The following is a 15,394-nucleotide window of genomic DNA, read 5'->3' on the forward strand; positions in this document are numbered from 1 at the left end:
TATGACAATGATACCTCATTAAGAAGCACTTTGAGAAGGGTTTTTGGATGGGGGAAGTTGTCTCAACTGTTTATCTCAAGCAGGCTAACCAGGTTTAACTACAGTTTTTTTTGTTCAATAGGGTATGGGAAAGGAGTCCGGGTAGAAAGCACATGCTGTTTTGGCCCCAAAGGAAATCTTGAGATTGAGTGCAAAAGCACTGTTTTATCTTGAAGCTAAATTCACTAATTGACACCTTTTCTCATTTTGTTAGTACACTAAGAGGATGAAAAGCTTCAAAGAAATGATTGTGATGCCAAGGATTTTTTTTATGGACAAGTAAAAGAAGATGAGCAGCCTAGATTGTTCTGGAAATTCTTCATTGTATATTTAGAGTACACCTTTGGTAATTATTTGTAATGATTTATGTCTCAATTTGAGAGACACAATGTTTATAATGCTATTTACACAGCCAGGAATGCATTTTAGTTTTGGAGTGCAAAAACTGAATGGACAGCTAGAGGATTGTGGAGCAATTTTCTGAAATTGATAATTATGAAGCTTTACATAAAGGACTGCTTAGGGAGAACTATACTCACACTACAAAACCATATTCACACTACAAAAACTGCAATATGCATTTACTGCTGTGAAATAGGCATGCTTTCTCTCTCTCTCTCTCTCTCTCTGTGTGTGTGTGTGTGTGTGTGTGCGAGCGTGTGTGTGAATGTGAGGGTGAATGTAATGGATGTGTGTGTGTGTGTGTGTGTGTGTGTATGTATGGGTGGGTGGGTGAATGTGATGAATGTGTGTGTGTGTGTGTGTGTGTGTGTGTGTGTGTGTGTGTGTATATGTGTGTGAATGAGTGAGTGAGTGTGTATGTCAGGCGTTGTGAGCCCATTACGCTGTTTGTTTTCTGTAACTAGCGCTGGCTGCAGTGTGTCTGGAAGCGATTGCAGGACATTAAGTGGCTCCCTCAGCTCTTTCCAGAGCTCCCTTGGGCTCGAGTCACCACAGACCATAAAGATCCAGCTCAGCTGCCACCCTATGCTGGCTGCACCGCTAACAACCTATCAATGCTAGCACGCTAAACTGTATGTAACTTTCTCCCCCCCCCCTTCCCCCCTCTGAAACGTTCACACTAACAGTGCTGGCCATATTGATTTTCCTGTCTCCCCCTTTAGCCTAGTGAAATACTAATGGCAATGGTCAATAGAAAGCATGAACTGGAAGTTCCCACTGTCCTCACCCCACCAAGCTGCGTGCTGAAAATAGCCCAGCGGCTTCACTCCAGACCTGTGACAGTATGCTACTGCTGCTGCTGTGTCTACTGGGAAGAGCGCCATTTGTCCTCTTGTCTTTCTGGCGTGCGTCAGATGGACCCAGGTGTCGAAGCTGCAGCCAAATCTATTAGAGCCTCCGATAAAATCGACACACCTGTCGTTGTGTTGCCAGGTCTAGTTGAGGTATCCAAATACTAAGAAATTCAATAGGTATCTGAAAAGTGTCCCCGACATAAAACAAATAGTGCTTATCTGAAGGTAAATCAGAAGAGGTCTATAATGCTTGGGAAATACATAGTGCACTTGGAACTTTATGGTTTTCATAGTTCATTATCATAACCCTGGAAATTCTTGGACCTCCATGAAGCCCTAAATGAATGTTTTACTCCATTGGATTGCCAAGTAGTATCTATTCTCATCCTCCTCCGCTCTCTGTTTGTTCCCACAGCAAGAACTTGGGGAGTTGGACTTAATAAGTTCATCATTAAAACATTATGCCTGTTTGTTGTACTCTGCTGTGGGTCTGGCAGTGAGTGCCGACCAGTGGAACCAAGAGTCTTCCTAGATATGTGCATATCCCAAATCTCTGTGATCACCCACAGCCAATAGATACTGACATTGCAGCAGATACATACAGGTAGTCAAGACCACCTAAATCAAGACCAAGCCCTGACCAAGACCAGAGAGTATCGAGACCAAGACAAGACCGAGACTTTGAGAGGTTGAGACCAAGTCCTGACCAAGACCAGAGAGTATCGAGACCGAGACAAGACCGAGACAAGACCGAGAGGTTGAGACCAAGTCAAGACCAACACTAAGGCGTGACCGAGTCAAAACCAATACCAAATTTTATGTCTTTGGCTGACATACGTCTGCTCAATGATCTCAGACAACAAGAGCTTCTTCTCCTTTAACTTCACCTATATCCCATATTCAGTTGCATGTGTGTGAGGGATGAGGGGGACACATATTAACATGTGTCACATTTTCACATTATTAGATAGGCATGGGTGCATTTGGAGTAGAATGCTTTACATCTAATCAAAGTAATATGTTAACAAACAAATACATTTTGAGGCATTATGATATACAGCTCTGGAAAAAATTAAGAGACCATTGCACATTTTTCTGATGTCATCCTACGGTTGTTGAATGACATCCGAATGAGTTGATGGTCATATTGTTATGGTTATGGGATTTGGCAGACGCCTTTGTCCAAAGCGACACACAAATACAAAACAATATATAATAAATTTAACAGGGAACAATTTAAAATGATGGCCACTGCAAATTTGAATATGACAGTCAACTCATTCGAATGTCACTTAGCAATCATAGGATGACATCAGAATAATGTGCAATAGTCTCTTAATTTTTTCCAGAGCTGTTTAGTGGTCTGGTCTTGAAATAAAACCTCCTCTTGGTCTTAAAACCAATCTCATTAGAATATCATATTATTACATTATTTAATATAGTTAAGTGTCATGCTATTCATTATAGCTTCCATGTTGAGATGTTTAAAATGAAAAGAACCAATGACTCACCATGACCTAAACATCATCTTATTTTGACGAAGTTAAAGTGGGCCAGAAGTTTCACATTTTCACTCTTTAGTGTCACAGTGTGACTAGACTTGAACAGTAAGGCTATAAAACAACACAAATCCTATTTCAGATGAACAGCCATGCCACAAAGTGTGATGGTGAAGCAGCCATAATGCCTGGTCCAGAGTATCCTAGCAGTCCACTCATTCACTGTGACTAATGTTGAAGGGCAGTGGTGTATTCAGTTATTTGATACAATGGGGTTGGTATGATAGCCATGGTGTTTTAAAGCTGGCCTGGGAATTCATTCCAGAAACAGTGACAAATATGTCTACACCTAATGTCACTGACCTGCCAGTCAGCTGAGGAGAAATCATCAGAATCTTGGTGTTTTGAATCTTTTTCATATAGCATTGTGTGGGCCTAACCTGGGTGAACCTAGATGAACCTGTTAACAAATTCAAATTTGGGAAAGGATCCCATTGACGCCCATTTGTGAATCACCAAAACCCCAGTATCCAATCACAATTGCTTATCCGGCATGGGGCTGGGCCTTCTCTATCTCAATACTGTTCATGCATAGGGGTGGGACAATATATTGATATCGGAATATTGCATATTTTCAAGGGCCTTTGATATATTGTATCCCCAGAGATATCTGTATCGTAATAAGGATTCCTCAGTCCTCCTCCATGATGTAGGCCTATCATAGATGATTTTCTGCATATTAGAATCTCTGTGCTGTTATACTTATTTTACCGTCTCCTGATTCTCCTGCAACACAGAATCTCTGTGTTGTTATGTTATCGTGGGTATCCTATTGTGAAAGCATCGTATTGCGGAACGCTTTGTGATGATTTCCATCCTTCAGGAAAGGTGTAATAATCATGCACTAAAGACAAATCTAGATAGATAGATATAGATAGATAGATAGATAGATAGATAGATAGATAGATAGATAGATAGATAGATAGACACTTAATTCATTCAAGGGAAATTTTAATGTTTTAGTGTTTTCAAAACCTCACCACTGAAAATGTACAGCTTCATGCGGACAATGTTTTTAATTATTATTAATTGAAATAATTTAAACCCAAATGTAATCTTAAAAGGCTGACCTCTGGTATATTATATAATTGTGGCATATTTGATCAATGAAATTAAATTTGAAATTTGAATAGCAATTATGTGTGCTCTGGACTTCCTTTGTTACATTTAGAGACTTAAAGTTGTGAAATAGCACCAGTCTGATCAGATGCCATTTTAGAGAAGGAAGACATTCTTTAAAAAATTCCCTTTAAGCTTGTATTGACACAAACAAACTTAAAGGGTGCTTTACCTATCCCTCCTCCTACTACCAGTGGCCTAATGGTACAGTATTTTGTCTACTCTCTTTCAGGCACACAACCATTACAATATGACTAACAAAAGTTAATGACAATAAATGTAAATGTAAAGAGTAATCAAATAAGTAAGTAAAGTAAGAGTAAGTAAGAGTAAGTAAATAAATATTAAATAATCATCATCATCATCATCATCATCATCATCATCATCATTATCAACAATAACAACCATAATAATAGTAATGATAATAGTGAGTATTTATGTTGCAATCAAAATGTGTTCCAAAATCCAAAATCTTACAAAACATTTGTTGTCATCACTGTAGGCCCACCGCCAGTTGGTGTCGCACGAGAGCAGCTAACGGAGCACTTCCTCCCCAACCCCCCTTTTCATTGTGTGTGTAGTGTGTGTCTTTGCGCGTGTGTGTGTGTGTGCGTGTGTGTGCTAGTATAGTGAGTGTCGGCTAGAAAGTGAGCCTGGCTTTCCAGCTGAGTGCTTGCTCTCACAGTGTGTGTGTGTGTGTGTGTGTGTTGTCATTATTATTATCCAGTCTGCTCCCAGCAGCTCAGAATGGCCAGATTCACTCCGACTGAAACCAGAAGGCAGCAGCAGCAGCAGCATCCCCAACAGCCCCATCCAGCTCACACCAGCCTGTTTCTGACCGGACCGGGGGCACCACCGACCCAACCTCCACTACTACTCATCCCGCACCAGCACCAGTACCCTCACACCCCATTTTCTAAACCCATGAACGGGTCAGAATCCATCTCCATTCATCCGGAGAGCGGCACCATGAAAGACCAAGATGCCATAAAGCTGTTTATCGGGCAAATTCCACGGAACCTAGAGGAAAAAGATCTTAAACCTCTGTTCGAACAGTTTGGGAAAATCCACGAACTGACAGTTCTGAAGGACCGCTACACCGGCATGCATAAAGGTAACGAGTGGACCCCCCTTATGGCTAAATAGTCTGGCCTCATTTAATTAGCTTTATGGCAACGAGTACAATGTTATTTGTCAGCCACGTTTGTTGCGCACATTGAAAGGCTGCATTTATGTCTTTATTTCGAACTGGTTAATATTAGCCTAAACGATTTCCAACAAAGGTGATAGAAGGGTTAAAAATACTATGTTGCCTACATGCCATTTTGGCAAGACGGGCATGTCCAAATAACCAGTGTTGCTTACATTTCACTTTTCTTTGCTTATGCTGAATTTTGCTAAAGCTGCTTTGTAGCCCGATGAATCGTGTTTTGACATTTTAGAATATGAAATCACTAACAGGTAGCGTAGTGTGTTGTCTCATCTTGGGTTGCTGTGGCGTATATTGAACATATTTTCAAGTAGGCTAGCCTACAAATGTTGTGTATTTGTGTAGATTGTAACATTTTCAGATAAGTGTTATCTTAGTGTTATTTGAAGGCAACGACGTGTTACGTATTACAATCTTGTGAAATATCAATATGCGATTTATGGTTAGCCTATTTTCCCCCGCTGTTCCAGAATTGGAGAAAAGGCGGTTAGAGGGATGCATTTTTAAAGATTCTCCCCCTCGAACGTCCCATCTTTTTCGTAGGGAAAGCATCATTTATTTATCCCGTTGCTTTCTTTACACAGAAACATCACTGCATGTGAGGCAGCAAAGCCGTGCCGAACGCTTTTTACGCACGCCGCTTCTTAGATGCCCTTTAACAGGCACGACTTGATTTGGTTTGTGAAACAAAGGATGCCATTAATTTGATAACATATACAAATATGAAAATACACATAAGACATAGCAGAAAATATGTCACATAGTTTCTATGAGACACACAATACAACACATTCTACTTATTATGGAATGGTAGAATTTGTCATGGTCTCCAGTTCTATCCAGGTAGTCACCCTTACTGTTGTAATTAGAGAAAAATACTCTCATGTGACTTTAAACAACAGGTTTGTCAATTATATATTTGATAACTCATTTGGGTGCAATTCCAGTCAGCTAGGCCTTTATTTCCAATAAGGCTCTGAGCAGAATTTCACGTGTTTATTCTCCAAATGCTATCACATCCAATAAGATAAATCATAATGGGCATATCCATGATCCAACAGTAATTGCCATTTTAACATCTATCCTAAAAATGCTCCTTTAGCAAAACTTGCCTGCTTGCCCTTATATTCATCAAATGAATAGTTGGTTAAAACTAAAATCCATAGTGTGTGTGTGTGTGTGTGTGTGTGTGTGTGTGTGTGTGTGTGTGTGTGGCAACAGGGCCCTATCAGAAATATCATACCTGTTATCTCACATGTACAAACACATTTTCTCTCTCTCTCTCTCTGTCTCTCTGTCTCTCTCTCTCTCTCTCTCACACACACACACACACACTTCACACACTTATTTTCTTTTTTGTGGGAAACATGTAAAAATCAATTTATCAAGTTTTGTCTGAAGCTGTTTAACACAAAATGTTGATAGTGTATTCTCTTTAGTTGAGATAATTCTTGAGGATTTGATTGGCATGATATTATGTTTGCTGTAATAGTCAACAGGATATTCCAGAGAGTTGAATAGGCCATTGACTTTACACAACAAACCAATAAGACAAGCCATTTGTTCCAGCACGTATATGAAGTATAACCTAATATAATACAAACAAAGTAATAGTGACCAGCACCTGTAGTAGCGTTTTGATACAAGATACAAATCTCATTTTTAGGCCGAGGGCCTTCCTCAGTTAAGTTTGAATTAGAATGGAACTTAATTGTAAATCACAGTACAATAGTATAGGCTACTTACAGTTTGAAATTATTTCGAGTTACATCTTAACAAAGTTGAGTATTTAAAAACATTAAAACATTTTCCATCTATATTCTTGTGTGCGGCCTACTGGGAACTTTCACAGGTGTAATGAGTGACATCCATACTTAGATTAGTAATATGTGTACTAAGTATAAGAGCTTTAGGATAGGATAGAGTTGTTCACGTGCGCAAACATACACAATGTAAAACTATAAGAGCTTTAGGATAGGATAGAGTTGTTTACTTGTGCAAACATACACAAGGTAAAACTATAACTGCATTTTGGAAGGGAGCATATCTGAACATACACAAAACATATGAGATCGCTTGCAGTAATTTAATGAAGCGTAACAGCTACCCCATGTCACTGAAAAAAATGCAAAACAGGATTATAAGTAGAGTATGCCGAATGTTGATTGTGGAAATTCTTTGATAAAAAGAAGGAAGGAACATTTTTTTTCTTCTGTGGATTTGAACGGGCTCTGGTTTATATTTCAGAAATTGTGTTTCACTGTGTTTACTCCATATCCTGCTGGGTTTACCTGATGTTTTTTTTTTATTATTTAAATCAACTTATTGTATAGCTTAACTTGCTAAACTGATGCATTGTCACAGGTACTATATTTGGGTATGCAGTATAAAAACAAACAGGGATGCCCTTTAATAGTTGATCTATTCGTCAACAGGCTCTGCAGAATTAGTTGCTGAATTTGTGATGACATTTGAAGTGTTTGTTTGCTGAAATGGAACACAGCATAATCAGTACTCTAGGACAGTGATGTTCCTACAGAGGCAGGATCAATTATGAGAAAATCCTCTGTGAGATTCTTGTGGTCTCATACCTTTTTCTACAGGGATTCATTTTCCCTGTTATTTCAGTATGAGAGGAAATGATGTCATCCCTCTTGATTTCTTCTTCTTTTTTGCATGCCCCCCCCACCCCACCCCCAAACAGACGTATTCAGATTTCATTCACTTGAATTTGTATTTGTGCACGATGCTGGATTGTTTATAAAAGGAAAAGAGCTAAATTATGTAGTCAGAACTTAAGACTCATAAACAATTTACTACTTAATTTGAATCCACAACAAATTTTCTCTCTCTCTCTCTTTCTCTCTCTCCCTCTCTCTCTCTCTCTCTCTCACACACACACACACACCCACACACACACACACACACACACACACACTCAATCAGGAGTGTTTTGGTTGTGATTCAGCATTGGGTGAGCAACACAACCCTGACTGTATCGATATTAAGCCATTGTCCGGGGATCATTGTGTTAATGCATTTATAATCGGACTAGAGATATTGCCAAAGTCCCGGCAAAGGCAAGACACATTAAATCACAGGAATAATCTAATGAAATATTGATGCCTAGTTTTATTTTTTATACCCCTTCGCTGTGCACTGGGATGCGCGTGCATTCAGAGGGAGGCTCGAACACACGGCAGCCGAGCATTACTCTGGGCTACAGGCCCACAGAAATCACACGAGCCAGATGAGGTTCAAAGCGGCTCGTGCGGGGGGCACAGTGTGAAGACCAAACTAATCTGTGACCTTCCCGTCCTCAGATCTGGCAAATTATGCAAAGTTCACATTTATACAGTGCAGATAACACTGCCGTGGCCTGCCAGTCATAGAGCCGTAGGAACAGGCCACTGAATGCATTTCAAATGACATTCGACATTTAGCGCCACTGTGAGACAAATTCACATTCGGACCAAGAGCGATAAATAAGACAGAGTGGATGAAAATTACCCCACTTTTTGGTGTGGCATCCTCTGATTTGGTTGCCCTTGTAGAACACATATTAATGTGTAAAATTAGCTGGTAGCAAACAGAAAAATAATCAGTATTAATAATCAGTTTATTACACAGACACCAGCTTCTTCTTCTACTACAAATCCCCCTCCTTTTTCTATCACTGGGCCTGCTGTTGCAAACACAGCCTATGATTTATGCAGATGAAGTGATATTGCGCCCTGTCTGGACTGTTAGGCCACCAGACCCTTAGAATGTAATAATAAACCTCAATTCAGCCGAACAGCAGAATGTCTGTAAATATTGTAATAAGCAACAGGGGTTTCCTCATAAAAGATGCAGCACTTCAGCAGCCTCTGACAGGGGCTATGGGCCTGGACTTCAAGATGAGCTCATTTCTGCTCCTCTGGGTATCTATGCTGTGGGGGGGGGGGACCTGTTTTAATTCCGACGGTGAACTCAGAAACACACTAAACGAGGATGTTAAGTCTTTAAATGCCAAGGTTTTTTTTTTTTCCTTTTTTCTTTGGACTGATAGATTTTCTGAGGTCATCGAAATCCATTAAGCAGTGTTCTAGCTATCTCATAAGACAGAGGGTTAGTTAGTAACCTTTTAGTATTATGGCCTAGAGTGTGTTCATATTAGCACTGTGACACCACTATGCTTATGCAGCCTTGACTCTCTTGCATGCAAAATGCATGTGTTCCTATTTCTGTATTGTAGGTGATGGCAGCTAGTCAGTTTTGAGATGGTGTTGGTGAATGGAAAATCTTCACACATTGTTCTTTTCTCTGAAACCCTAATTTGTTTTGGGAAATCATCCAGAACTTCAAATTGTAATCATGCACAACCACGAGAGATCTTCTCATCTGTTTTCAAGTCTTTTGTTTGAACCATTTGACTGATATTCTATTACAAGCCAATTGTTCTCTAAAATACCAAAGCCACATGCAGATGTTCTTCATGGCTGGCTGTTGATATTCTTTATTATGTAGCTTGGCTCAGTCATGGCAGTGCATGCTGTCAGACTCGGTGCAAATGGCAGTACACAGCTGTGGCCACGCTGCGTTTTCAGCACCACGGCCAGGGACATGTTAACATGGCTAAGACACTGCACTGTCAGAGGTGCTCTCAGTTATGAAATATACTCTGGACTCTCCACAACATACATGGCCCATAAGGAATGATGAAGCCTACACTGTTTAATGAGCAAAAAAACAAAAAGGACTCAAATACAACTCAATAGTCAACAAATTGGCTATTTCTATCACAAGTTTTGTATTCTGTACTGTTTTGGTGAATATATATATTACTCAGGGTTGCAGACTGCAAAGAGATGAGTTGTTGAACAGACATAAGATAACAGAAATTAGTCTGGTTTAGTTTGATTGTCGTGCTTGTTTTGGGGGGGGGGGGGGGGTCATAGTTACTCGCTGATGTTGTGCTTGTGTGAATACGAGCCTTCTTATTTTACGAGCTGAGCTTAGAGATAATGCTTTTACCTGGTGTAAGACTATGCAGAAGAATAGAGGCAGGGATACAAGAGGTAGATAAAGGCTTGGGAGATATTTCAACGATGCTTTGAGAAATACTCTCTCTTAATGTTGTGTTTGAGGTCGGCTGGGCAGAAATTCATTTCGAGGAGAGCCAATGAAATACCAGCGAGGAGATTTTATTGTAATGTTTGTTGTAATCCCTCTCTATTTTGAAACGGTCCAGGAGAACTCATGCGAGAACGCCTCGATCATAAAAGCAGCACGAAAATAATAAGATAACCCATTATTTTGTCATCCTTGGAGTTGTTGTTCTACACAAACCCTATTCCCATTGTGCTGCATAAACAATCAAAGAGTCAGTGGAGCCTTGTTATGTTTTTCATTAGAGAAATGCAAAAAAAGATGGACAAGCTTCCCATGACAGATGCAGAGCGAAGCTCAGGGAGTGTGCGCATGCTGTGTCTATTGTGGAGGGCTTGTCAGTGACGAACTTGGTGGCTCCCAAGCGTGTAGCCCAAACCGAGTGGACAGGAGAGAGATGACAGACATGCGGGCAGGCATTCGGGCAGGCAGGGCGGGCACAGTGGATGAGCAGAGCACCAGGGATGACGTGAGACTGTCAGTGGCGCTGAAACAAATGGTCGCCTTAATCCGGAGGTGCTCGAAGAAGGAAGGCTGAAGGGCTTGCGTCTCAGTCTTGATTTGTCTTCTTGACAGTTTTTTTTTTTCTTTCTTTTTTTTACATTTTTTTTTATTTAAAGCCACGTGCCCCACATCTCAGGAACAGGGGGAAATGGAAAGAGATTTCACGTGCAGTGGGTGGTGATAGGGCTGTGTGTGTGTGTGTGTGTGTGTGTGTGTGTGTGTGTGTGTGTATGGATGTGTGTGTGTGTGTGTGTGTGTGTGTGTGTGTGTGTGTGTGTGTGTATATGGATGTGTGTGTATATGGATGTGTATATGGATGTGTGTGTATATGTGTGTGTGTGTGTGTGTGTGTGTATGGATGTGTGTGTATATGGATGTGTATATGGATGTGTGTGTATATGTGTGTGTGTGTGTGTGTGTGTGTATGGATGTGTGTGTGTGTGTGTGTGTATATGGATGTGTGTGTGTGTGTGTATATGGATGTGTGTGTGTGTATATGGATGTGTGTGTGTGTGTATATGGATGTGTGTGTGTGTGTATATGGATGTGTGTGTGTGTGTGTATATGGATGTGTGTGTGTGTGTGTGTGTGTGTGTGTGTATATGGATGTGTGTGTGTGTGTATATGGATGTGTGTGTGTGTGTATATGGATGTGTGTGTGTGTATATGGATGTGTGTGTGTGTGTGTGTATGGATGTGTGTGTGTGTGTATATGGATGTGTGTGTGTGTGTATATGGATGTGTGTGTGTGTGTGTGTGTGTGTGTGTATATGGATGTGTGTGTGTGTGTGTGTGTGTGTGTGTGTGTGTGTGTGTGTGGATGTGTGTGTGTGTGTTTATGGATGTGTGTGTGTGTGTATATGGATGTGTGTGTGTGTGTGTGTATGGATGTGTGTGTGTGTGTGTGTATATGGATGTGTGTGTGTGTGTATATGGATGTGTGTGTGTGTGTGTGTGTATGTGTGTGTGTGTGTGATTTTGGGGGGGGGGGGGGGGGGGGGGGTGGTGTACTTCAAAGAGGGCAAGTCTGGCAGATGTATAACATAATCACCACCACAGAGCCGCAATGGAATGAAATAGAAGCTTGCAGGGGTGGTAGGCAACTCTGCCTCGCTAAACGTTACCAACCCCCAGCTACTCCATTGGTGCTCCTAGTTTGCAATGTTGCCATCTCCAATGTGCACACACACACACACACACTGGTGCTGTAATATTCACGTGGAGTCCGTTAATGGTGATGATTATGATGCTTTGTGACAGGGAAAACATGAGGAAGTGTGTGTGTGTGTGTGTGTGTGTGTGTGTGTGTGTGTGTGTGTGTGTGTGTGTGTGTGTGTGTGTGTGTGAGAAAGAGAGAGAGGGAGAGAGAGAGAGGGGAAAAAAAAAGCGATGAAGAAAAATGGGAGTGAGTGTGTGTGTGGGATCCATCAGGGATGCGAGGAAGTGTGTGCTGCTCAGCGCAGTTATAAATAGAAATCTGTGGTATTTCCGAAAATAGGTTAAGCTGCCATCGCTACTCTGCTGGCATGACATCACTGATTGCCTGCCAGGCCCCCACCCCTCTTTCAGCCCCCAACCCCCTCCCCTCCACCCCCCTCCAACCCACCCCAACCCCCCCCCCCCCCCACCACCACCACCAATGACCGCTCCCGCACTGAGGAGCTAGAGGGAGGGAGGGCGCAAGCAGCTGTCGCCCACAGTAGGAACTTCTCCTCTGCCTCCCTTTTGTTCTGCCTCCTCCTCTTCCTCCATTCCGTGCCAGGCCTATGGAACGCGAAGTCAGGCACTAAACGCCTCTCCGTACACGATAAGGCTTCGCTGCGCTCCTTCCATTCTGATTGGCTGGTAAGTAGTGCAGATGTGTTATCGCACATAGATTTGGGCAGCACATGGAGAGACAAAAAAAAAAGAGAAGGATGAAAAAAAGAAAAAGAGGGGAAAAAAGGAGGAAGGAATTTTGCTATCCTTCCACGCCTGACACGCCTGACCGCTGTAGGCCCTGCTGTGAAGTCTGTGTTCTTAAATGGAGTTTTACTCACATTTCTCCAATTAGACAACTCAGTGATTGTACAAGCTTAACTGACTACTCCGATTATCCGGACAAGGATTTGGGATATTTATAGGGGCTAATGTGCTTTGACACGTCGGGAATATTGTTTGCCCAATTAATGACAGACCGCACCAAAAAAAAAAAAAAAAAGAAAAAGTAAAAAAAGAAATCACTATTGAATGTTACACTGAACAATATGTTCATGTTTCATTGGTCTTGTAATTCATCTTTCTTTCTCTGGAGAAGAAAAGAAGCTGACCTACTTACAGTGTCTTAATGGCTGTCTAAGTGAGCTTCGCATTGATTTTTACATAAATCCTTAAGCATCCGTGTGAAGGAGTGGCAGGGGACAGATATTTTCTCCCCTCGTCCCCAATCTGATGAAAACCCAAACAACAGCATGCTCTCCATCAGCCTCATCTATGACGGCGGCCTGAATAGACCGCTGGAAAAGACTTTCACCTACAGGAGCCCCAAAAGGCACGATGCGTAATCATTCTACGGGCAGCAATTTGGATCGAGTCATTATTCTCCAGCACGTTTGTCACACTCATCAGCGATGAGTTATCATGTGATGTGCGCTTCCGAGCTCATTTAGCAGAATCATTTCAACGCGGAAACCACCTTTTGGGTCGTCACAGGCCATTTGTCCCGGAAGCCGCGTTCCCGTATAGATCTGTTTTCCTCGTTCCCAGAGGTTAGTCTATAGGTGGATGGCGGAGGAATCAATCAAGGCGGTCTGTTGTGCAGCCATCAGTGGGCAAGTGGAGGTCGAGAGAGAGCCGCACTTACCCACACTTTGGTCCTCGTCACTCACAGGCTCAAAAAGCTCAACTCGTGGGATAGAGGTTGGGCTCGCTTTAAGGTGCCCGACTTAATTAAGGTTTACAGGTTACGCTAGAGTACTGCTTATATTACAAGACTTATTACAAGCTAATTAGGCTGGGGCAGAGAAAAATATTGTTGTCGGAACAATGACTGAGAGCGCAGTAGTGGTGATGGTCCCAGTTCCCCGTTTCTGAGCACTGACTAAGGTGTTTCCTTTTTTTTTTTTTATGTCTGACTAAATCGGAGTTTGGGGACTCGGCGAAGGGGGAGTGATTAAGAGCGGTAAGGACTGCTCAGAGACTGCTTTGATTATGCTTCATATCCAATCTAGACGGGAGCCTAGAAACGCAAGGCAGGCGTCTGGCACAGATTCAGCTAATAAGCACATTGTGTTGGCGGTCTGCTGATGATGTGCATTTGGACTTAAAGCGTCGGAAAAGCCGGCAATTTCTCCCCCTCCAGCCTCGGCAGCGAGTAAATGAGGTAAGCAGGTAATCTAGCCTCCGTCGATGACATTTTCCGCCAGGCGAAAATGAAGTGCGAGAGGCAATAGGCCTCTCTGTGCCAGTCAGGCTTCCTGGCTCCGCCACTTCCTGCCACCTTCACACTTTTTCGGGGTGGATTGGGAAAGGGGTGGGAGTGGGATGCCATAGTGGGGGGGTTAGTTCACGCTTTTTCATCATACCGGACCAGTCTACCTCTGGGGTAAAGAGATGGAAAGAGAGGTGGTGAGAGAAAAAGAGAGAGTGAGAGAGATTGAGTGAGAGAGAGAGAGACAGTGATGGAGGGAACAGACGACTCAGAAGAAGGAGAAAAGTAGAGGGGCAGAGAGAGAGAGAGGAGAAGAGGGAAGGAGAGAAAGAGAGAGTCAGGAGAGGAGGTGGGAAGGAAGGCTCTTTGTATTAAGTGCTGAGGCTAGGAGAAGGGAATCAGAGGGAGAGAGTGGGGTGGGGAGGGGGTGCATGGTGGTCATGGATTTATCCACAGGACCTCTACACTTAGAGGGAATTACCCACACTTCACAGATCAGGGCCAAAGGTGGCGGAGCAGAGACACTGTTTCCGTAGCACCAGCACTGGAGGTCCCTGTCTGCAGTAAATAAGCCAGCAAATGGCTGCTGTCACAGGCAGCGAGAGCGGCACCCTCAATTTGTGCTCCTTAATTACTCTCACATAGCAGCTTAACGGATCCGCGGGTTGAGGTGGGGGGGGGGGGGTTTGGGGGGGGTAGATCAGGGCCGGGTCTGCCCCAGAGTCAGCTCTTGTCCGAGCTGTACCCCCCCTGAACCCCCCCCCCCCCCCCCCCCAGTGCCTCTCCTGCGTCTCTCAGTAGCGGACTGCTCTGCAGGGCTGTTTGCATCCTCTGAGCTGGAGGCCTGTCAGGGGTAACAGAATGTTCAGGAGCAGGTCAAGACAGGGGGAGGGTGGGAGGCAGTGTGTGTGTATGTGTGTGTGGGACAACTTTGAGTGTGTGTCGAAAATGGGGAGGGGAGATTAGTGGTGGGGGGGGGGGGGGGGCGGGGTTGAGAGTGGGAGAGTGGAGGAAAGCTCTGCAGACTCTAAGCCCATAAGATGTAGCGCTGTTAGATTTTTATCAAACGATGCGGCAGATCATTTCCTTACACTGAGTTTGCCGGCTGCTGTGTCAGCAGGGTCTTGTTACAGTTCCTTTTTGTCGT

At 42.9% G+C, this 15,394-nt stretch overlaps 1 protein-coding gene across 1 annotated transcript in view; it reads left to right on the top strand.

The window, feature by feature from the left end:
- The first annotated feature begins 4,651 nt into the window (after nucleotides 1–4,651).
- The window catches only part of zgc:165603 (uncharacterized protein LOC571425 homolog), a 15,171-nt gene continuing 4,428 nt past the window's right edge, over nucleotides 4,652–15,394 (top strand). Inside the window, exon 1 of the mRNA XM_042057091.1 lies at nucleotides 4,652–5,087. Coding sequence (XP_041913025.1) covers nucleotides 4,721–5,087 — 367 coding nt within the window. The 5' untranslated portion in view covers nucleotides 4,652–4,720. The remainder of the gene's footprint in view (nucleotides 5,088–15,394) is intronic.

The sequence above is a fragment of the Alosa sapidissima genome, chromosome 12, assembly GCF_018492685.1.
Source record: "Alosa sapidissima isolate fAloSap1 chromosome 12, fAloSap1.pri, whole genome shotgun sequence".
NCBI classification, from domain to species: Eukaryota; Metazoa; Chordata; class Actinopteri; order Clupeiformes; family Clupeidae; genus Alosa; species Alosa sapidissima.